The sequence below is a fragment of the Oncorhynchus mykiss genome, chromosome 10 (genome assembly GCF_013265735.2).
Source record: "Oncorhynchus mykiss isolate Arlee chromosome 10, USDA_OmykA_1.1, whole genome shotgun sequence".
NCBI lineage: Eukaryota > Metazoa > Chordata > Actinopteri > Salmoniformes > Salmonidae > Oncorhynchus > Oncorhynchus mykiss.
The window spans coordinates 24,293,487-24,318,626 of NC_048574.1; the positions used below are offsets into that span (position 1 = coordinate 24,293,487).

General features: G+C 41.8%; 1 protein-coding gene across 6 annotated transcripts in view; it reads right to left on the reverse strand.

Moving 5' to 3' along the window:
• Positions 1-25,140, reverse strand: part of LOC110534869 (cell adhesion molecule 1) — a 502,917-nt gene that overhangs the window by 127,336 nt on the left and 350,441 nt on the right. For 5 of the 6 annotated variants that reach the window (XM_036989934.1, XM_036989933.1, XM_036989932.1 and 2 more), the window contains exon 2: positions 8,934-8,951. The exons of the other annotated variant lie outside the window; for it this stretch is intronic. In XM_036989934.1, the coding sequence (XP_036845829.1) occupies positions 8,934-8,951 (18 nt within the window). The remainder of the gene's footprint in view (positions 1-8,933; positions 8,952-25,140) is intronic. 6 annotated transcript variants of the gene reach the window in all.

The window sequence follows — 25,140 nt, forward strand, 5'->3', positions numbered from 1 at the left end:
AATCGGCCATTCCGATTAATCGGTCAACCTCTAATTCAGTGTGTGTGTGAGTTTCCCTGGTGTTCTCTCAAAAAACAAGAGGCACTTCTTTTATCTCCCTTTGATTTTTCACAACCCAATTCTGCTGTGGACTGGATAAGTTTGGGTGGCCATTGACCACTCCATCTGTGAGTAGGAGACCCAGTTCTCAACCCGAAATGCACAGTGATGCAGCCCTGCCAAAATCCCTAACCAACTAGACACTGTATTGTAAAAAAGCATCAAATTCCCATACAGTACACTGCCTTAATGCAAATAACCCTACCCATGTACCAATGTGTTTGGGCTGTCATGCTAACTTCTATGGCCATTGTCATACCAAACCATAGTTGATTCTACAGCACACACAGATCTGGGACCAGGCTAAAAGCACCCTGCTGCTCAAGAATATAAAATACATTAAGGCTGATTTAAGCCTTTTAGAAATGGCCTGCTTTTAAGATTAAACAAATCTTATTAAAGGGAGTAAAAAGGACGTTTTAGAGATATTTTATCGCACAGTAATAAGATCAAAGGTTTGATAGGGATGTGGTTGAATCATTGAACGACGTCAAGTGGTTTAATTTTCCTCAGAAACGTTCATGGTTTCTTAAATACTGAGGATGTTTTAGTATCTGAGATAGCTACCTCATTCAAAGGGAATGACTTGGAATGATCCCACATCGTCTTTGACTTGTTCTATGCTTCCCCTTGTAATTTCACTAAGTGGTATTTTTTAAATATTTTTTTTAATGTCTCCAGAGGTATATGGATAGAAATAACTGTAAATACACGCAAAAAAACACTTCTGAACAATTCTGCACTACTTGTTATGTTAATAGTGAACCAATGCCACCGATATTCATAAAGCATATTCCAATACAAAAAGGGCCTAAAGCTTAAGTTGTGATTACTCGTCCCAAAGAAAAGTTTGAAGAAGCTTTTGTAGTGGCTAATTAGCAACAATAGCATGGCGTTTTTATGAAGATTAGGAGACAGTGTTTATAACCTGACCTCTGCATCAACACTTTGGAAGAGAAAAACACGGAGAAAATCCTTCAAAAGCTATTCTGTGCTATTATTCCCTTCCTCCCTCATCATCATCCCCCTCTCCACTCTGAGAGGAGACAGTGGGGAGACATTTGCAGTGCCTTTCAATAAAGGAGGGAGAAGAGAAGTAAAGAAGGAGGGGGAGGCCTGTGTGGTGCTAATGACCAGTAAAATGGAGGTCACGTGGGAGCTGTCCGTGGATGGATGGATGGATGGAGAGAAGGAGAGCAGAAAAGCGTCCAAATCAGTGGAGTGATGGGACGATGTGTGTGTGTGTATGTGCTTTTAGTGTCATTAAGTGTGTGTGTGTGTGTGTGTGTGTGTGTATAGCTGCTTGCATGCATGTGATTTATGTTGATGATCATGCATGTGATTAATGTTGATGATCATGCATGTGATTAATGCATGATTATGTGTGCACTTACTGTGACTCTCTGTGAAGGGATTTGTGTATGTGCACCAGCATGGCGTGAGTGTCTATCTGTACTACTTTGTGTGTGTGTGTGTGTGTGTGTGTGTGTGTGTGTGTGGGAGGGGAGGGGAGGGGGTGGCAGCCAAGAGATTAATGCATCAGAGGCAGTGGTGCTATAACTAGAGGGCCTGCCATTATGCTCGCTCATTTGGAAATCTCTTTCAGGGAGGAGAGAGGGAGAGAAGCAGGGAGGGAGAGAGAGGCAGAAAGGGGGAGAGAGGCAGGAGAGAGGGAGAGAGAAAGGCAGGGACGGAGAGAGAGAGGAGCGATAGAGTGGGCTCATCTCCTCCACTACCAGCCAGATAAACAAAAACTGGTTGAGACCCTGCAGACAGTCTGAAGGAGGAGAAAGAGAGAGATGGTGAGAGAGAACAAGAGGGAGATACAGACTTAGAGAGAAAGAGAGAGGTGGGGAGGTAGAGGGCACTGCAGAAGAACACAGGCTATCAGCATCCCTCTTCCCCCCTCCTCTCCTCCACACTCACCGTTTCTCCTTTTGGTTAGCGGTGTGTGTTAGTGTGTGTGTGTGAGAGAGTGTCTCTCCACAGCCACCTTGTACATGAATACAAAATAAAGTATTAGGAAGCCTGCTGCTCAGTACTATATGTGTTATTTCATAGTTTTGATGTCTTCACAATTATTCTACAATGCAGAAAATAGTAAAAATAAAGAATAACCCTGGAACGAGTAGGTGTGACCAAACTTTTGACTGGTACTGTATATTTAAGATATTTTCCTTTTATTCTTTTCCCCCAACCCTACCATCCCTATCCTAATTGGAGTAAACTATTGGACAACAACTCTTAGGACGTGGATGTCGATTAAGGCAGCCCCCTGCACCTCTCTGATTCAGAGGGGTTGGGTTAAATGCGGAAGACACATTTCAGTTGTACAACCGACTAGGTATCCCCCTTTCCCTTTCCCTATATACATTTTACAGAAACAGTATAGTTTACAATAGTTAGCTTCACTCAACCCCTCCTATATATCTCTGAACACCATCCAGTTTTGATTTATATTTGCCATATATTTTTCAACTGTGCTGTGATGTTTCACAAAAGTTCTGAACCTTTCTATTCTCATACATTCTACATATTGTAAATTAAAGATAAACCTTTTTGCTAAGAGTATTGTTATATTATTAATTGATTGACTATGACTTTTTAAATCACCCAGCAGTGCAATTTGCAGAGTTAGCTCCAGGTAAATGTTGTCAGCCATTCCTGAACCTGCGACCAGAAATAAGCTACATATGGACAGTAAACCAAAACAAATGATCTAATGATTCTGTCTCTTCGCAGCAAAATATGCAGAGCTGGGATGGTTCTATCCCCCATATATATAACATTCTATTGGTTGCAAAAATGTTGTATAATAATTAAAATGGAAAAATTCGAACCCAGCAATATTTTGTATCAGTTCATAAAACATGTGCCATGGAATCGGTACATCGAAAATCTCTTCCCAACTATCTATATGGCACAGCTGTCAGTTTTTTGGTCCTTAAATGAAACTGGTAAACTTTTTTATTTATCACAATTTCCTTTAGCCAATTTTGGTCTTTAATACAGGGCCGACAGACAAGTTCCTTACTTTCTCCCCCTTCCACTTGCCTCTTCCATTTTTGTGTTAATGCTGTAATTAGTTGGTTGTAATTTCTTTCTTTCGGGATATGAATACCAAGTATGTCCACTTCACTACCAGACCATCTTATTGGTAACCTACACGGTAATCCTCTTTCAAAATATTGTTTGGTGAATCATGGGTGACCCCGTCATTTGTAACAAGTTACAGTAAATTATTTTTGGTAGCAGTTTTATATTGAAGATTGAAAAGAAATTGGTGTATTTTTCCCCATATCCCATCCTGTTAGCTTTATTTTTTATAATATATTACGCTTGATCTTTCTTGAATAAGTTCTTCCATTTCTTTTGCTTTTCCTCTAACATATTATGTGCCTCTAAGGTACTGTTTTTATTGATATCTATCTGTACTGTTAGTCTCTCTATATCCTTTAATATGGATTCTTTGAGTTAAATTGCTTTTGTTTTAAAGATGAGTATTGAATTGCATGGCCTCTAAAGATACATTTCAAAAAGTGTCCCATACAGTAAAGGGATCTGTTGTATCAATGTTATGTAGGATAAAGTCAGTTATACATTATTCTGTCCTGGTGAAAAACAAGTTGTTATCCTATGATTTTTTTATAAAATGTCCAATACCCGTGTGGAAATTCTGTAAGAGTAATGTATATGCCAATTATTTGATGGCAAGCTGTCATTGTGAATAAGAATTTGTTCTTTATTTAACTAGGCAAGTCAGTTAAGGTTAAATAATAATAAATAAATAAAAATCTGTCCCCTATCAACACTTTTTAAACTTTTGGTGCGAGCGAGAATGACATAAGAAAGTTGTCAAGACCACTAGTTTGATTGAGCCTCCACCATATCAATTCAGCAAAAAAATGAAACACCCCTTTTCAGGACCCTGCCTTTCAAAGATAATTAATAAAAATCTAAATAATTTCACAGATCTCCAATATAAAGGGTTTAAACACTGTTTCCCATGCTTGTTCAATGAACCATAAACAATTAATGAACATGCACCTTTGGAACGGTCGTTAAGACACTAACAGCTTACAGACGGTAGACAATTAAGGTCACAGTTATGAAAACTTAGGACACTAAAGAGGCCTTTCTACAGACTATGAAAAACACCAAAAGAAAGATGCCCAGGGTCCCTGCTCATCTGCATGAACATGCCTTAGGCATGCTGCAAGAAGGCATGAGGACTGCAGATGTGGCCAGGGCAATAAATTGCAATGTCCATACTGTGAGACGCCTAGGACAGCGCTACAGGGAGGACGGACAGCGGATCGTCCTCTCAGTGGCAGACCGCGTGTCACAACACTTGCACAGGATCGGTACATCCAAACATCACACCTGCGGGACAGGGACAGGATGGCAACAACAACTGCCCGAGTTACACTAGGAATGCACAATCCCTCCATCATTGCTCAGACTGTCTGCAATAAGATGAGAGAGGCTGGATTGAAGGCTTGCAAGCCTGTTTTTGTTGTAAGACATGTCCTCACCAGACATCACCGGCAACAACGTCGCCTAAGGGCACAAACCCACCATTGCTGGATCAGACAGGACTGGCAAAATGTGCTCTTCAGGCCTCCCAGGTGGCGCAGTGGTCTAGGGCACTGCATCGCAGCACTAGCTGTGCCACCAGAGACTCTGAGTTCGCGCCCAGGCTTTTTTGCAGCCAGCCGAGACTGGGAGGTCCGTGGGGTGATGCACAATTGGCCTAGCGTCGTCCGGGTTAGGGAGAGTTTGGCAGGTAGGGATATCCTTGTCTCATCGCGCACCAGCGACTCCTGTGGCGAGCCGGGCGCAGTGCACGCTAACCACGGTCGCCAGCTGCACAGTGTTTCCTCCGACACATTGGTGCGGCTGGCTTCCGGGTTGGATGTGCGCTGTGTTAAGAAGCAGTGCGGCTTGGTTGGGTTGTGTTTCGGAGGACGCGTGACTTTCGACCTTCGTCTCTCCCGAGCCCGTACGGGAGTTGTAGCGATGAGACAAGATAGTAACTACTAATAATTGGATATTACGAAATTGGGGAGAAAAAGGGTGTAAAATGTAAATAAATAAAATTTATAAAAAAAGTGCTTTTGTATGAACAACTGAGACATAACTGAACAAGTTCCACAGACAGTTGACTAACAGAAATTGAATAATGTGTCCCTGAACAAAGGGGGATCAAAATCAAAAGTAACAGTCAGTATCTGGTGTGCACGCTAACCATGGTCTCCAGGTGTCATTAAGTACTGCAGTGCATCTCCTCTTCTTGGACTGCACCAGATTTGCCAATTCTTGCTGTGAGTCGCGGTTTTGTCTCATCAGGGGTGATGGTCGGATTCGCGTTTATCGTCAAAGGAATGAGCATTATACCCAGGACTGTACTCTGGAGCGGGATTGAGGTGGAGGGTCCGTCATGATCTGGGGCGGTGTGTCACAGTATCATCGGACTGAGTTTGTTGTCATTGCAGGCAATCTTAACGCTGTGCATGACAGGGAAGACATCCTCCTCCCTCATGTGGTACCCATCCTGCAGGCTCATCCTGACATGACCCTCCAGCATGACAATGCCACCAGACATACTGCTCGTTCTATGCGTGATTTCCTGCAAGACAGGAATGTCAGTGTTCTGCCATGGCCAGCGAAGAGCCCGGATGTCAATCCCATCGAGCATGTCTGGGACCTGTTGGATCAGAGGGAGAGGGCTAGGGCCATTCCCCCCAGAAATGTCTGGGAACTTGCAGGTGCCTTCGTGGAAGAGCGGGGTAACATCTCACAGCAAGAATTGGCACATCTGGTGCAGTCCAAGAAGAGGAGATGCACTGCAGTACTTAATGCCACCTGGAGACCATGGTTAGCGTGCACACCAGATACTGACTGTTACTTTTGATTTTGATCCCCCTTTGTTCAGGGACACATTATTCAATTTCTGTTAGTCAACTGTCTGTGGAACTTGTTCAGTTATGTCTCAATTGTTGAATCTTATGTTCATACAAATATTTACACATGTTAAGTTTGCTGAAAATAAATGCAGTTGATAGTGAGAGGACGTTTCCTTTTTTGCTGAGTTTATGTCTCACTAGCTCAGGATATTTAAGCCTCCATATATCCACTAGTTCCATTTAATCCATGATATTTGTCTGTTTCTCAAACTAGACACTCTAATGTACTTGTCCTTTTGCTCAGTTGTGCACCGGGGCCTCCCACTCTTTCTATTCTGGTTAGAGCCACTTTGTGCTGTTCTGTTAAGGGAATAGTACACAGCGCAGTATGAGATCTACAGTTTCCTGGCAATTTCTCGCATGGAATAGCCTTCATTTCTCAAAACAAGAATAGGCTGACGTGGCCTTTGTTTCTGGACATTTTGTGCCTGTAATCGAACCCACAAATGCTGATGCTCCAGATACTCAACTAGCCTTAAGGCCAGTTGTATTGCTTCTTTTATCAGAACAACAGTTCTCAGCTGTGCAAACATAATTGCAAAAGGGTTTTCTAATGATCAATAGGCCTTTTAAAATGATAAACTTGGATTAGCTATCACAACGTACCATTGGAACACAGGAGAGATGGTCGCTGATAATGGGCCTCTGTACACCTATGTAGATAATCTATTTTTAAAAAATCAGCCGTTTCCAGCTACAACAGTCATTTACAACATTAACAATGTCTACACTGTATTTCTGATCAATTTGATGTTATTTTAATGGACAAAAAAATGTGCTTTTCTTTCAAAAACAAAGACATTTCTAAGTGACCCCAAACTTTTGAACTGCAGTGTATATTAAAAAAATCTAGCATATCTTAATTTTTTTCCACAATTAACAAATAATATGCATAATAATGTTGGCAGTTCACACAAAGAATTGTTACCTATAACCAGGATTAGCATTACAAAAATTACATTTTTGGCAAGTAATTATTATTTATTATTGTGATTCATCCTGTCATCCTATCAAATAACTTGTTGCTCTTTTTTGTTAGATTTGGTCATTTTCAAAGGACAGTACCTTACCTAACCTAAATCAAATTCAAGTCAGTTATACTAAAACAGGATCAGTCTAAACAATTGTTGTAGACTGATTTAGACTGAAACACAAAGGTCTCAGATTTAAATATGAATGTATAACGGAGGTGGTGGGTTTACTGGGCGCAGTGTTGCATTACTAAGTATTTCTTCTAATCAAGTGTCTGGAGAATATATTTACTCCTCAGTACCTGCAACAGACTCTGTTGATCGTCCGTTCGGGAAATGAAATATCATTCCAATCACAAATTGAGAAAATGCCCATAACGTCAGCTGAAGAATTGAATTCAAATTCACAACTTAAAATGGACTGGAGTTGATCCTGATCCCACTATCAAATTTTAAGTCCAAAACTGCAAACTAGCTCCTGAAATGGCTCAGAGGTAGATACCTCATATGAGAACATGCTGTCCTTTTTCTTTTTAATTATTTCAGAGTCCCGAACTTCTTTCATATTTCATTGATTCTTTTAGACAGGACAGTTGGATGTGAGATCAAGGGATAAACATTGGAGAAGGAGACACAGAGAGGAAGGGCACAGACAGTTTGCTGAGCCGAGGCTCAAAACTACCTTCGCTAGGGGGTATGCTAGGTCCAGACCCCAGCACGAGTGTCGCCTGTGCCGCAGTGAGGACCGTTGTCAAGCAGTCTAGTTTCAACGTCTGACTGTCCTCAACCTGGTCTACAGGACGTTTGGCTAACGGGCTAAAAGCTAATGGTCTGGTTCGGATAAGAGCCACAGAGTGTGCAGGCTTTGGTTCCACTCCAGCACCAACAAACCTGATTCAGTAAATTAACTAAGCGTTCAATTTAGAGCTGGGATGGAATAAAGATGTACACACTCCAGGATTGGAGTTGTGCTATAGTTGGTGAGAGAGTAGTGACTGTATGCTATCTGCTAAAGCACAATTTAATTGTGGCTGACTGAATGAAAGACAATCAAAGTTGAAGACAAAAAAGACACCTTACTTTGTAGCTTGTGTCACTTATTTTAGTTCCAAACCATGAATTCAGCCCAGTTTGCCATGGTGCCATGGAGCAATGCAAACTTAAGTGTTTGAGTGGCCAATTCGGGTGATAATTGGTGACTGCTTAGATTAAAACAGCCCTTGTTAGCAGGCAAATGAGAGAAGGCTGTTATTTTAAAATCAGGCATGTCCAGACATGCCATCCATTTCACAATGTCTAAGTATGAATGAAGTGGCATTCTTAAAATAAGCTCTGAGGTTTTGCTAAGGAGTATCAAAATATATTTTATCGACAATGCAAACAATTTCACAAACCACAGACCATCGACATCTAAAACACTAACACAAAACACTGAGAAGAAAAAGAGAACGTGACAAGCTGAAGCTCTAGAGTCTAGTTACCTTCTGCTCATATCATCTGGTTTCAGATCAGCTCTCCCTGCCCCAAAGTTTTCCATCATCCATTATGCAGTGCTCAACAAAACTGACCCTAGACCAGCTATAGCGAGCAAAAGGTATCCAGAACAAGAGAGGGATGAGGAAGAAAATAAGTGAAGAAGAAAAAAAAAAAAGCAGGTACAGAAGCAACAGATAGTCTATCAGCAGCTATGCAGTGGTGGCGCAAGACGTACGGAAGCAGAGCCAAAGAAAGAGAAAAAATAAGTCAGAGAAAATTAAATTGATATGGCGAAAGCAGTGTTAGTTAATATGCAGCACACAGAGATGCGACCATTCAGTAAAAACGAAGAAGAGAAGGGTACTAGACAAGTAAGAGAAAGAGAAGTAAATGAGAAGAGAGGAGGAGGTAGGGGGTTTACCTGGGTACTGAGCAGCTCCTGTGTCAGGGGAAGGGAGGGAGAACAAGAGAAAAGGATTTGTATTAGCGATTAGCTCCATTCACCACAGATTAACAGCTTTGAAAAGTCACTAGCATAGCATGAAGCTAACATTTTGCTGCACCTGCTTATCTGTGTACGTGACTAATAAACTTATATTTGATTTGATTTTAAGAAGGCAGGGAAATATGATTTCTAGAGTACTCGATTTCTGCTCAGGGAATAGAGTGAATGGTTTCATAGATTCAGTATCACACCGGGCATTTTCAATTCAGACAAGTCACCAGCAAAGGATTTATATTATTAAGTTATATTCAATACCAACATAGCCAGTGACATAATCACAGCATAATAAACATATTGAACATTTCAGAATTGGTCTAAATAGCAAGCACAAGCTTATTGGTGGTTCAATTCAGTTTTTATATGACAGCAAAAGCAAATGACACCATTTCAAAGATCTTAGGTCCCAGATTGTCCATCTGCGGTTTCTGCCATCGCTATCTCCCTGAAAATGACCATCTTCACCCATAATGAACCCATAATGCAATTAATCTGGCATCAGTTAAATCCTTAAAAACCACTCTACGCCAACCGAGTGTCAGGATTCTGCTCTGAGGCTAGTTCTGATTAGACAACCCATATTCCTTCAACATTTGCCAAATTTCCATCACAGTGACATACTAATGCAATTCTCGAAGAGACGGGTGGGAGTTTGTCGATTTGTCCTAGCACCAGAGACGGGTGGGAGTTTGTAGATTCGTCCTAGCACCAGAAACGGGTGGGAGTTTGTCGATTCGTCCTAGCACCAGAGACGGGTGGGAGTTTGTCGATTCGTCCTAGCACCAGAGACGGGTGGGAGTTTGTTGATTCGTCCTAGCACCAGAGACGGGTGGGAGTTGGTCACATTCACGCACTTATCAAGGGAACGTCCCTGGTCAACCCTATTGACTCATAGCACACATGCTTTGTTTGTTAATTAGGAATTTTAAATAATTCATACTTTTACTTTTGATACTTATACTTTAAAATCAAATACTTCTAGACTTTTACTCAAGTAGAATTTCACTGGGTGACTTTCAACTTTTACTTGAGTCATTTTCTATTAAGGTATCTTTACTTTTACTCAAGTAAGACAATTGGCTACTTTTTCCATCACTGGTTAGTAAGCTAAAAGCCATCAATGCATGCACGCACGCACGCACGCACGCACGCACGCACGCACCTTTACACACAGAGTGTATCCAAAACCCTAGCACCACCGAGTCTCTCCTGCTTAAAGATTCCAGTCATGGGCCAGGCCACGGCCACTAAGTGGTTCAGAGAGCCAAGGGGGACCTGGGCCACCCTGGTGACAGGTCAGGGGGAAGGGGCTCGCCATGTTAAGTAAATGCCAGACTGGTCAGAATAACTCTGCATGGCCATTTCAACCCCACCGTTCCTGAGAGGCCTGCCTGGCTAACCCACGTAACTGCCAAACCCACTTCCCCTCTTGCCCGGCATGGCCGTGTCACCAGTATGCAACCATCCAATCCCAGAGGTGAGGTTAAATGCTATACCAGAGAGATGCATTAAACATGAGTCATTTCAAATGAAAGGTAGCTGCGCTCTCGTCTAGAAATGATAGGAACATTAACCAGGGGTCAGCCAGCTTGGGCTGCATTAATGAAGGACTGATGCCTCTCTTTAGATTCACCTCTACAGCCCTTAAGAACAATTCACTTCACAAAAGGGCTATGAAAACCAGCTCAAAGACAGGCTGGCCTTCCATCTCGCACATGCATACCCATGCACATCCCCATGCAAGACACATACAACAACACACATTTCTGTGAGTGAGAGACCTGCAAAAGAAAACCTTGCTACCATGTTGTTGTGTTGCTACCATGCTGTGTTGTCACGTTTTGCTGTTATGTTGTTGTCTTAGGTCTCTCTTTATGTAGTGTTGTCTCTCTCTTGTTGTGATGTGTGTTTTGTCCTATATTTATATTGTATAATTTTTTTAAATCCCTGGCCCCCAGCTCCGCAAGAGGTCTTTTGCCTTTTGGTAGGCAGTCATTGTAAATAAGAATTTGTTTTTAACTGACTTGCCTAGTTAAATAAAGGTTAAATAAACTATTTTCAAACTATATTGCAGTAGCAAAAATGACAACATATTCAAAGCCTCAATATAAAATACAGACCTTATTGCATGTGAATTATGGAGACCTGGTTAATAATCTATATATAGCAATCTGCTACGGTCAGCAACATCCTATCAAGTCAAGGATCTTCTGACAGCATTAACCCTCTGCTGAACTCTCTACATGAACATTATTTCTTAAAACCCTTTCCTCCACTGATCTAAGGCCTTATCAGAGGAACCATACCACCACACCTCTAACCTTGTCAACCTTCCATGTAGTAGTCCCAAAAGTGCCAGCCCTAAATCAAGTGCACACAACATATTCGAAAGAAAACAATAGGCAAACTATTTTCACCCAGGTCTGAATGGCACAGATAAGACATTTTGTTAAGGGAAAGGTGGCTGTGGCCTCCTCCACCCATTTCAAAAGGTGCAGTATAACTGCATTATGCCGTGATTAAATCGGAAATATGCAGCTAGAGGGCCATGAAATTGGACATGATGAGTGTGCCACATTAAAAAGTAATTATCAATACCACTCTCCCATTGTCTCCCTTACAAGCCGCCGCAGTGAATCAAAGCCTGAATGAAAATGGATTTGAACTTATTCCAGACAACAATGTGACAATGTGTTTTGTTTTCAAAGCCCCAGTGACCCAATTGTGACTACATTACCATGAGAGCCTTCCTCTTGTGATTGAGACCATACTGTATTGTGTGTGTGTGTGTCACTGTGATTGTGTGTATGTGAGTGACACAGACCGCAAGAAAGAGATCTAGATGTCTGAATCATCACTTACTCACACAAACACAGAGGGGGTGGGGGAATGAGACGACAGCTGCCGTTGAACTGTGACACAGTGGAGCTCTATGAAATCTATGAACCAGACATTTTATTTTTCTTTCTTCCGCTCTCTCTCCCTTCCCCTACACTGGAAGGCTTGGCTGGCTCATCCACGCTCGGAGGTTCAGTCAGTAAGGAGAGGGACGGAGTTGTCTGCGGCACCACGATTAGACGCTCACACTGTCACATCGATAAGCTGCTGTTGATGGGAAAATTCCCCCACCGTGTCCCAGTGTGACCTGGGAGACAAAGGCGAGGTCAGCACCACAATCATGGGTGGCGTCAACAAATGGGAAAAATATAAAACCTTGAACTAATGTAGGTTTCTTAGTGTTTCAGGAGGGACAAAAAACTCTACACACTGCAGAGCAGACACAGAGTAAGAGTTTGTGTGAGTTTTCGAAGGCACAGATAAGGTCTGTTGTTACTTGGCATTGTGATGCACTGTGCTGATCGTGACGTCTCTTTATTGATCAAAGGTTAATATGCACTGAAATACCATAAGTGGCACAGAGTCATGTAAAACCATGACCCTCATCATACTCCTAACCACAAACATAAAGTCCCGATCTCATCTCTGAGCGTACCTCTCTCCACTAAGCCAACTCATTCTGCACCATCTAGGATAAAATAGGCCACGTAGAGGTTATATATAGCATACGTACTGGCTACATAAGTAATGTAAGGACCATAAACACTATGTGAACTTTGTTATTTACATGTGAATTTATGTAACTATAAATGGAACACTTTCCATTACAAGACATTATTCCAGGGCACACGTGGTTATATTGGGCCAACTACTCACTACTGCAGCGAAAATGTTGTTCATGTAGACAAAAACATCTACGCAAAAGTGGTAGATGCTACTGTACATATCTGCAAAGTAACTCATCTGTTTTGAGGTTATATAATTATTCCTTTAGTAGTTGCTGTGTTATATTTAGGCAAAAAGGCACGAGGGGGTGTGTGTGGTATATGGCCAATATACCACAGCTAAGGGCTGTTCTTAGGCAAGACACAAAGCGGAGTGCCTGGATACAGCCATTAGCCGTGGTATGTTGGCCTTCTACCACAAACTCCTGAAGTGCCTTATTGCTATTATAAACTGGTTACCAATGTAATTAAAACAGTAAAACTTGTTTTTTTGTCATACCTTTTGTATAAGGTCTTATATACCACGACTTTCAGCCAATCAGCATTCTTAGCTCAAACCACCCAGTTTATAAAAGGCCATTGCCCATGTTAAGTGTGACCTACGGCCCTGATACTATCACTTGTGTAGTACCTACAGCCCTACACCAAAATCAGGGCACAATAACATCTCAACTCATATTTTATTGTAGCACTGACAGTCAGCCTCCCTCCACCATATGTTGTACTGTGATTTGGCCAGAAACTTTATCTTATCACTGGTCACAGATGTTCTGTTTTGGGGCACGCTGGGCTATTCCACGCAGGGCTCTGTATTGCTATTGCCATTTTCTACTGTAGAAATGTTGAGCTCCACGAGACAATTCTATTTACACTGCCCTGATTGGAGGGGGAGGGCAACTGTCTGGCAAGTGTCGTGCGCGACCTCCGGTGGTAGCGGTCAAGTCCTGGCAAGTTTGCAAGTTCACATTATAGTAAAAGGTCTATCTGAGGGTATTTTCTCTAAATCTCTAGGCAATATCTCATAGTTAGAAGAGGTCCTTAGGTTGATTTATTGGTCTGCCACTGGTGGTAGGACAATAAACAAACAAATCCATTTGATGAGATTTGTTTTCAGTATCACTTTCTACATTATGGATGCCCTACTGCACTTATTAGGATCAATAATAGCCTACTTGTGCAAAGTTATACTTATGCTTTTTGAAATGTATTTATTAACTAGGCAAGTCAGTTAAGAACAAATTCTTATTTACAATGATGGCCTAGGAACAGTGGGTTAACTGCCTTGTTCAGGGGCAGAAAGACATATTTTTACCTTGTCAGCTTGGGGATTTGATCCAGCAACCTTTTGGTTACTAGCTCAACGCTCTAACCACTAGGCTACCACTAGGCTACCTAAATGAGTCCATTTAGGCTACAGACTTTTAAAAGGCACATACAAGGGGCTGTGAGCTGTCATGACACAGCATAATTATTTTTGTGTATGACAACACAATGCCCAATGTTGGGAAAACCAATTTTTATGCATCTGAAATGCATTCATAGAACATTAGCCTCTACATTAGTGAATCGTAGAAAGTGTTACCAAACTGTCTATTGTGTGGCATATAGGCCTAGTGAAGGTTAAAAAAAACAGCGTGTTTAAGCAACTCAAATGCCTTTTTACAGGGAGTGTTTAAGAAGTCATTCCGTTAGCATAAAAACATGTAAAACATTCAACATTCAAAGCTTACGTGGTTCAATATTTCACTGATTCCGAACAATGACCAACATATGGAACCACGGCCCCACAAACATGAATGATACATTTTCCAGAGACCAAGGACAGACATTACTGTACAACACTGGACAGAACAGAGATTTTATTATTGTAAACAATGCAAGGAATTTTATAAAAGGAATTTAATTACTACGCAATAACAAATGGGAGAAAAAAAGTTACATTTATGAAACATGCCAAGGGCAACACATAAGCCAGGTTTTATTCTTATTTCAGTTATTTTAAATCTGGTCAGTTTTTTTTAGGTTATGTTGAGAGAAAAATGTATTGACGATCTTACTTTCACTTTGGTGGTGACTGATTATCAATAAGATTAGGCCCATAAGATTTATGTTGATGTGCAGAAAACATTTGGTAACCTACTTTTCACCCCCCAATAATGGTTTTCTATAAACCTTCACAATGTAGTTTACATGCCACACATCTCCCATTCTGGTGAAAATTTGTTTTAGAGGTAGGCTAAAGTATGCTCCAATACAAAGATTTTCTCCAAACCCTTCACCTTGAGTCATGCTGCTGCTGGGACCACAATGCACTGCTTTTCCATTTCCTCTCTCTGCCCTGGTTTTGGCTCTCAAGAAACTAGGCGTATGTCTCGGGTCACTACTTCACAGGAGAGGTGTTTGAACATAACCATATTTTTGGGGCAGAAATGCCTTCTTGAACATGTGACCTTTCATGTGCCTTAATAACAAACTTGTATGCCATCTGTAAATACGAATAAAATTGTTACATTACGAGCTGAGTTGGTTAAGCCACAAAAAAAGTCAGCAACCTTCCCGCTACCTATGATTGGCTGAGATGAGTGGGCTGGACATGCCGAGAGATGAGTTCGGATTGGTCTGCCATGTAGCATGCTTCTGTCTATTTGATCTGGTCAGATTGTGTAGGTAATCCTGTCTAACGTGGCTTTAATTTTTTTTTATTGTGTAGTAAAATGTAACAAAAGACTCAACTATTCAAGTATCCATTTCAGTAGAACGTCACCGGGACAACTGTTTCAGAGCACTCTCGTCTGAGGAGCACAGTTACAGCCACCAATGCTCTGGATAACATGAGAACAGCCTAACCAGCTCTGCTAAGGAGAGTAAAATGGCCAGAGTTTGGCTGGGGGTTAAAGCTCAAGATTATTCTTATGGCATTGCACACGGTCAGTGTGTACCAGAGTGACTTGATGCAAAGCAAGCTTTACAAACAAAACGGAAACAACACAGACGTCTTATTTAATGAAAGGGGTTGCAATCTGCCGTGAAGCATTCATTCATGTATACGGGTAAGAGTCTAGCTACAGTTTCAGATATTATACGTTTCTAATTTTGTCAAAGTTGTTTTCATTGCAAGTTAAAGCTTACTGTTAGCTACCTAGCTAGCTGACGTTAGATGGCTGGCCCGCTAGCTAACATTACGTTTATGATGTGTGTAGTAATATTATCTCAGAATGCCATTAAGCATGGCTAGTTATAGCCTAATGTTAGCTAGCTAACATTGAACCTATTTGGTTAACTTAAGCTAGCTATGACAACCAGTTTGTATTGCTAGTATTCTATTGATTGGGATAATGGTTCATTGTTTAGCTAAAGGTAACTAACACACTTTTGTACATTGCGCTATTCCGTACAGTTTATCTTATTTTAGCGCCCAAAAAACGTAATACTTTCAGGTCAACTGTAATATGAATAGCATTGTAAAGCACAATTTCTCAACCCCATAGAAAATCTTTGGAGGGAGTTGAAAGTCCGTGTTGCCCAGCAACAGCCACAAAACATCACTGCTCTAGAGGAGATCTGCATGGAGGAATGGGCCAAAATACCAGCAACAGTGTGTGAAAACTTACAGAAAACGTTTGACCTCTGTCATTGCCAACAAAGGGTATATAACAAAGTATTGAGATAAACCTTTGTTAATGACCAAATACATATTTTCCACCATAATTTGCAAATAAATTCATAAAAAATCCTACAATGTGATTTTCTGGATTTTTTCCCTCATTTCTGTCTGTCATAGTTGAAGTGTAGCTATGATGAAAATGACAGGCTTCTCTCATCTTTTTAAGTGGGAGAACTTGCACAATTGGTAGCTGACTAAATACCTTTTTGCCCCACTGTATGTAAACTTCCGACTTCAACTGTATGTGCTGAGAGAAGGACAGTGTACCTCTAGAGCAGTGATGTTTTGGGGCTAACCATACTCCCAAGTACTTGTATGAGGTAACTACCTCAAGCTCTAAACCCTCAGAGGTAGTAATCACACCTGTGGGGAGAGGGGCATTCTAGTTACCAAACCACATGACCTTTGTTTTCGAGGTGTTCAGAACAAGGTTAGTGGTAGAGAAAGCTTGTTGGACACTAAGAAACCTTTGTTGTAGAGCATTTAACACTAAATCCGGGGAGGGGCCAGCTGAGTATAAGACTATATGATCTGCATATAAATTGATGAGAGCTTCCTACTGCCTGAGCTATGTTGTTGATGTAAATTGAGAAGAGCATGGGGCCTAGGATTGAGCCTTGGGGTACTCACTTGGTGACAGGCAGTGGCTGAGACAGCAGATTTTCTGACTCTATACACTGCACTCCTTGAGAGAGGTAGTAAGCAAACCAGGCCAATGACCCCTCAGAGTCACCAATACTCTTAGCCGGCCCACAAGAATGAAATGGTCTACCGTATCAAAAGCTTTGGCCAAGTCAATACAAATAGCAGCACAATATTGCTTAGAATCAAGGGCAATGGTGATATCATTGAGGACCTTTAAGGTTGCAGTGACACATCCATAACCTGAGCGGAAACCAGATTGCATACCCTTATCACCTCTAAAATGCAAATAAAACACTATAAAGAGTTTATGTAATGTGTCATTACATACCTATTTGACGGTATTTAGGGCGGCGCTAAAGTTATATTCAGAAGTAAACAGCGGCTGTCAAGGCTTTTGAGCGTGATGATGGCTTGCAGTGGGGACGCAAAAAATGAATGCATTCAGTTGTACAATTGACTAGGTATCCCCCTTACCCTGTTCCTTTCTTGTTTTTAATCTGCGAGAGAAGTGCTACACCTGGTGGAAAGAGGCTGTATGACACAGAATGAGTTGCATAACGTCATGACCCGTCCCAATTTAACGTGCAGCGTCAGAGGGGTCTGTTTTAAAAAATTTTTTTTTTTTTTTTTTTTACTTTTCTCCAATACTATTGGCCAGTACCATGTCAATCAACACTTGAATAGAAACGCAGTTCACGTCCCGGATTTTGATGCCAACACAGTCGCTACAGTCCCATTCGTTTTCATTACAGCCAAGTTTGAATGCCACGGTTGCGCACATTTGTACGGAATGGGGTTAGTCACCGTTAGCTGCTAGCTAGCTCCATGTATAAACAAAAGACCCCAAATTAAAGTTCACTACTGGATCGCTAGCTAACATTATGTTTATGATCTGTGTGTAGTAATGTGTGTAGAATGCCATTTCGCATTGCTAGTTATAGCCTAATGTTAGCTAGCTAACTAGCTAACATTGAACCTATTTGGTTAACTTTAGCTAGCTATGACAATCGGTTTGTATTGCCAGTACTCTATGGATTAGGATTATGGTTCATTGTTTAGCTAGCATGTCTAAACAAAAGACCACTTCGCCAGATGGTTACATGACCCATCAAGTTAGCCAGGTGTGTCTGACGGTGATTACAGCTATCTATTGTATAATAATGCCAAAATATTTGTATCTGGAATTTGTCTTTCAGCATCAGTAGAACAAGCCTGACTCTCCTCCACCAGTCACACAAGGAGAATGTTCTAATGCCTCCCATCAAAAAGAGAGCTGGCCTAAGCAAGCTCCTGAAGAATGAAGACTTGCAGCGAGTGGTGAACTTCATCAACAACTACGCAGAGGATAATGCAATAGTATTACCAGGACTACACCCAGGACACAAACACTTTGGTGGAACGCTGCTGCCATCCCATGTGACAAAAGCAGCAAGGAATCATTACAAGGAATCGATGACAACACTTGGTATGTAAAGTATAAACAATACATTTCGATTATTTAATTGACCTCCAACATGATTGGCACTACTTTTATTGATTTCACATTATTTCTGTATTTTCCAGATATATTTACGTGCGTTAATGTGTGTTTTCATTTTAACTTCCAATTTCCAAGATGATGTTTCTGTATGCAGTGCTGTGGACCATTGTCATGCTGGTGATAACCCTTGTGACACACACAGGGGCCCCATAAATGGGTTCCCTAGATCTCTGCTGTCTGTCCAGCGGTCACTATCTAACAGGAGAGCAGGGGGCCTAAAAAATGATATTACGTTACATTTTCTTTTCATTAACCTATTTCTGATATTGTGCCTGGAGGACCATGCACAAGCTCCACCAGTCTGGACCTTCACTTCATGATCACATGCCACACCAAGTTTTCCCCCGACTGGTGCTTTGGCCTCATCAAGCTGCGCCTCAGAAAGACCAGAATGAACACTTTGTCTGAGATCGCTGGTGTTGTCAAGAACAGCCCTGTGACAGGGGTCAACATCCCACAGCTGGTTGGATTGGTGCTGGAGGAAAGCTATGGCTGGCAACAACACCTGACTCCGTACTTCAGGCTGCTGCCACAGTTCAAGCAGTACCAGCACTTCAGGTAAATATCATTTTCATTTTTTGCATTGTATTGTATGAGGTTATTCTTTTAATCTGAACTTGGGAGGTGAATTGATGTTGTGCAATATTGTAATGTCTTATTTCTTGTTGTTATTTCCGGTTTTACAGCTTCAATGCTCTGGAAACTGATGGTGCTGTGGCAAAGGAGTGTTTGGACTCAGTCGGGACCAGGTTTCAGCTGCTGTGCAACCCTGACATCCTTCCTCCCATATATGGTCTGCCTGTACAAGCACCACCTGGACTGAACACAGCTAGACAAACTTGTGTTTTTGAGAAGTTCAGGGAGTTTTGTGACAAAGAGGCTATGGACATCACATGCCCTGCACCAAAGTCAAAGGCAGGACAAAAACAGGCTCTCTGAATATAGATTCCCTTGTTCATGTGTGGTTCAGATGGACCAGACATCAGCCCCATCTGCAGTGCCTCTATCCAAATGATTCTCTCCTAACACACACACCTGTCACATTCTGACCTTAGTTCTTTTGCTATGTCTTTGTTTTAGTATGGTCAGGGTGTGAGTTGGGTGGGTTGTCTATGTTAGTTTTTCTATGATTTGCTATTTCTATGTTTGGCCAGGTATGGTTCTCAATCAGAGGCAGTTGTCTATCGTTGTCCCTGATTGAGAACCATATTTAGGTAGCCGGTTTTCTATTGTGTTTCGTGGGTGATTATTTTCTGTTTAGTGTGTGTTGCACCTGACGGAGCTGTTTCGTTTGTTCTCTTTTGTTACTTTGTATTTAGTGTTCAGTTCAGTTTATTAAAAGGATGAACACTTACCACGCTGCGCATTGGTCTGACATGTCTTACTCCTCGTCAGAGGAGCAGGAAGACTAACGTTACAACACCATACGTTGCTGCTACTATTTAAAACAAAATGCATCCTGCTGCTCAGCCACTTTACCCCTGATTGTATACATATAACTACCTAATCTATTACTGATATTCTTCTTGTACATACTGTATATTATTTGATTTATTTTGACACATCTATTTCTGATATGGCTACTATGCAAGTAGCCATTTGGCTGTACCGTTTAAACCTTCTGTAGAGACCCATCCATTTGGCAATAATATGTGGCTGGGGGTTATAGCATTTATTTCACATGACCCATCAATTTAGACAAGTGTGTCTGTGTAAATGTCATTTAATATTTATAAAATATCTTTATCTGGACACTTTCTGTTTACCAGGAATTGTTCCTTATTGTAGGCTACTTTTATTCTTAATCTTTACTACACCACTCAATGTTTAGCACATGACCTCACATGTGAATCCTTAAAGAGATGGGTGGTGCTGGCTTAAGAGGGTGTGAACAATGCTGAATGGGTGTAGACAAAAGAGCTCTCCAGTAGGTACCAAAATATTTAAAGGCCATTTTCTCGAAAGTGAGTTTACAAGTTTATCAACTTTCAAAGCAGAATTACTTTCCTCAAATACATTGTATGATATACCATTCTGTAGTCTCCAATTTCAAAAATAAAATTTCAAATTTTGCTACATAAGACCGATTTGAGCCTGTAGGTCACAATTGAATCAGCTTGGTCCTGTCCACATATCTGATATTTTTTAGAGATGGGTTATACAATGAGGGAAAAAAGTATTTGATCCCCTGCTGATTTTGTACGTTTGCACACTGGCAAAGAAATGATCAGTCTATCATTTTAATGGTAGGTTTATTTGAACAGTGAGAGACAGTCCTTCACGGCGCAGTGTGTTACCAATTGTTTTCTTGGTGACTATGGTCCCAGCTGCCTTGAAATCATTGACAAGATCCTCCCGTGTAGTTCTGGGCTGATTCCTCACCGTTCTCATGATCATTGCAACTCCACGAGGGGAGATCTTGCATGGAGCCCCAGGCCGAGGGAGATTGACAGTTCTTTTGTGTTTCTTCCATTTGCGAATAATCGCACCAACTGTTGTCACCTTCTTAATAAGTTGCTTGGCGATGGTCTTGTAGCCCATTCCAGCCTTGTGTAGGTCTACAATCTTGTCCCTGACATCCTTGGAGAGCTCTTCGGTCTTGGCCATGGTGGAGAGTTTGGAATCTGATTGATTGATTGCTTCTGTGGACAGGTGTCTTTTATACAGGTAACAAACTGAGATTAGGAGCACTCCCTTTAAGAGTGTGCTCCAAATCGACGGCTCGTTACCTGTATAAAAGACACCTGGGGGCCAGAAATCTTTCTGATTGAGAGGGGGTCAAATACTTATTTCCCTCATTAAAATGCAAATCAATTTATAACATTTTTGACATGCATTTTTCAGGATTTTTTGTTGATGTTATTCTGTCTCTCACTGCTCAAATAAACCTACCATTAAAATTACAGACGGATCATTTCTTTGTCAGTGGGCAAACGTACAAAATCAGCAGGGGATCAAATACTTTTTCCCCCTCACTGTAAAGGTTTTGTATAATTTCAGCCAGTAGTTTTGAAAGTGGCACTCACGGGCCAAAACAGGTACCCGGAAATTGTGCACAATTGTGTACAACGTCATCCATTTCTTATGTTACGCCCTGCAAACCCCCTCCACCCCCATTCCTATTTGTTATGCTTCGAATTCCAATTCGTACAATATCTACAATTCGTACAATAAGTGCTTAAGATCCCGTTCAATCTCTAACAGAATAATAAAACATATCCCTTTCTAGCCAGCTATTACCATTACAAGAAGAGGCAGAAAGATTGATGCTTTAATCCACCCGGATCAGAGTACACAAAAGAGAGCATTGCCCGCAGTCAGCTATTAGCCACATATTCGCTTCTAAGCCCCGTGTTCAAACCTGGAGGCTGCCCTGACACTGCCTGACAGAAATTACAACCACCACTCCATTCCTCTTCAAAGGCACTCTCATCCCAGGCAACAGATAGCAGTAAACAACTCTTCACATACACCAGGCTACATGTTTAGATGGTCACTATTTTTGGTCATGGAGGTTCACTCCAACTGTGCTGGTCATTGTCAGCACATTGATTATATGACCACTGACCAGGGTAATATACTGTTTGTGTATTATAGTGGGGGCAATAGCAAATATAGTATTTGTCATTGAACCTCCAGGTCATTCACCAACAGGTCCCTATCAAAAGACCAAGAATGTCAGCATTAGTGAGCATCTGTTTTCTGCACCTCATCTTATCTGGTTGTCTAACAGGGGTCAGTGTCTGTGCAATGGAGCCGTGAGAATGGACCATTGTCATGCTGGTGATAAGTCTTGTGACACACACAACCCATAAATGGGGCCCCTAGATCTCTGCTGTCTGTCCGGCGGTCACTATCTAACAGGAGAGCAGGGGGCCTTGTATAATATATGACAACAATATACTACATTGACCACGAGTGCGTGTTGGTGTCAGTGTTGGGATCCTCAATTTATTATACGTTTGTTGTGTTAAGCGTAGGTTGGACCCCAGGGGTCCATTATTTCTGCACAGCTGGGGCCCTTGGACTAATACTCTCATTTAGGAGGTTTCTGCTGATCATTATACATTAGGGTGCCATTACAGCATCCAGTCCAGCATCACTGATTTCCCCCCAACAAATACGTGACTTCAGGTACTGCTCTGCATCAGCCTCCCTCGTTCCTTCTAGTATGCTTCTCTCGGTCCCTCAACACACTCTCTATCCATCTCTCGCTCTCCCTTACTTTATTTCAGTCCAACCCTTTCTCTGTCTGTACCTCCCTCTCTTTCTCATATTTGTTCATTGTGTCCAGAGCAGCGTATAATTGAATCTGCAGAGAATGCATGAGCAGGAACAAGTGATGCAGTCAGCTAGAAAGTGTGCATTCCTGTACAGTAGGATAAACAGTCAAATAATGAAAGAGGAGGGGAGAATGATTTTGCACTGTATCTGACAAGGCAAAAGACAAACACAGCTGATGCTTTTCCCACTGCACTCTGACAAAGACAGGGTACACTCATTTTCCAATGCACCGACTGTTGTTTCCCCCCCCAAGGCTCCCATTCTGCCTACATTGAGTTGTGGTACAAAAATAATATCCTTGAATGTCTGGTGTCAAGCCCATGTTGATAGCCCCATCATGTATTTACCCATTCCCCTTTTAATTGCGTTTATATGACGATGGAAGAAAAGCTTGCTTCACAGGCGAACTTGGGGATCCTCGCTTGATTGATCTGTAAACAATTGTGCCTATATTTTTGACAAACTTTGGTTTAATTGACAGATAAAACCTGCTTATTAGCAGGGAGCAGCAAGGGGCATCCCTTCCATTCATCAAGTCACTGTCGCAGATGGGACGGCAGACAGCAAACTGCATCTATTGCACCAAAATAACCATCTCTGGTTGCCTCTAACGCTTATATAATTACAACAATTCATGACACTGCTGAATTCATTAATGCATAAGCCAGAGTAAACAAGAAAAAGGCACTCGTATTCAAGGAATAAAAAGTAAAAAAGAAGAGAAAAAAATGTAAAACAGAGGGAATATCTTACTCCATTGAGCTGACATTGGCAAAGAGTGCTCATAAATACTTCATAAACACCAATTACTCACAGAAACGCAAAAGAGCAGCCGTTTCAACCAATTACAGAACTCCTTATTCAAAGGGTAGGGGGAGAAGATACTTCCTTTTTAGGACACTCTCTAAAGAAGGAGCTGTGATGTCACAGGCCCAATAACGTCCCTTCCACCTTCATGTCAGGGATGAAAGCCCCAACGTCCTTTGAGTAAACCCCAGAAGATTTGCATCAGTAACGTGTCTATCCTTGAAGACGTCTGAGGGGACTACACAAATTCCTCCCGCAGGCTTTGAGTCTCTCTCGCCCTCTCTCTGTCGCACTCGCTCTTTTCCATCTCAAAAGTCCTTCCTTGCCAGTTGGATAACAGAAAGAGAATAAGGAGGCAGAGGGTTGCTGCAGTTCACGTCGTCGTCGTCGTCGTCGGGCTGAAAATGGGGCAGCTGCTGTTGGAGTCATCATTCATCACACACCCTGGCTGTCTTCATCTCCCCCCTCTGCGTGGCACACAGGCTGTCTTCATATCCCCCCTCATCGCGGCACACAGGGCTAAACACATTTACCTCATAGGATTGGCTGCACTTGGAGGTGGCAGTAATTCTCCCAACAACAACAACCTTCCCAAGTTCCGCAGAAGCAATCCTCAAACGCTTCCCTTTCAACTGCTGCAAACTCTCAGGGCAAAAGCTTATAGTGTAGTAGTTTGGGGTTGTGGCAGCCACAGAACTAGAATTATATAAATTATATTACTATGACGGCAGCACTGTACTGTCATGACACAGACTTTGAGAGGAACAGAGAGTGGAGCAAACAAATTAATGGTCTGCTGTTATTCTAAGCGCCCCTCCATTTAAATTAAGCTACTGACATTCAGCTACAAAGTGGCGATTACGGGGAAAAGGTTACCCGGACTATTGCAGATATTGCAGTACCGACGCCCTTAAATATAAATTCTAAATCTCTTCACCCAATGAGCAGTGAATCAGTGGTACTGTGCAGATATAGCCTAGCCTAACAGCTTATTAGAAGTGTGGGACAATAAAAGAAGTGGGATAAGTGGGACATTGCACACTATCCAGACTCTCAGAAGCAGAGGTGTGAACAAACAGCCCTTAGCAATTCGTGCCACACTACGATGAAGCGAGTGCATGTGTGTCTGTGCCATTACTGGTACAACGGCTGATTTTCTGCAGACTGCTAGGCCGGCCTAAGTCCTTCCCCACTTGCCATTACGGAGTGCAGATTCTTTCTGAAAAACAAAAACAAACCCCAGGACATTCGGCCCCTAAATTAAACTCTTAGGTTGCACTCATTCTCAAACGGGCATGGGGAAGCAGAACGGCATGACAATGGTTGACGGGCAACTGGGAGAGGATGCAGAAGAGGCAACAAGCGCAATTCTCTAGACCCCAAATATTGCCCTTGAGACAGAAGTGGCTTCTTGACGATGGGTCACAGTTGTGTCTCTGTCACGTTCTGACCTTTATTTCCTTTGTTTAGTCTTTAATTAGTATGGTCAGGGCGTGAGTTGGGGTGGGCAGTCATTGTTTTGTGTTTCTATGTTTGGTTTCTGTTTCGGCCTAGTATGGTTCTCAATCAGAAGCAGGTGTCGTTAGTTGTCTCTGAGATTTTTGTGTTCATGTTGAGTTTTTC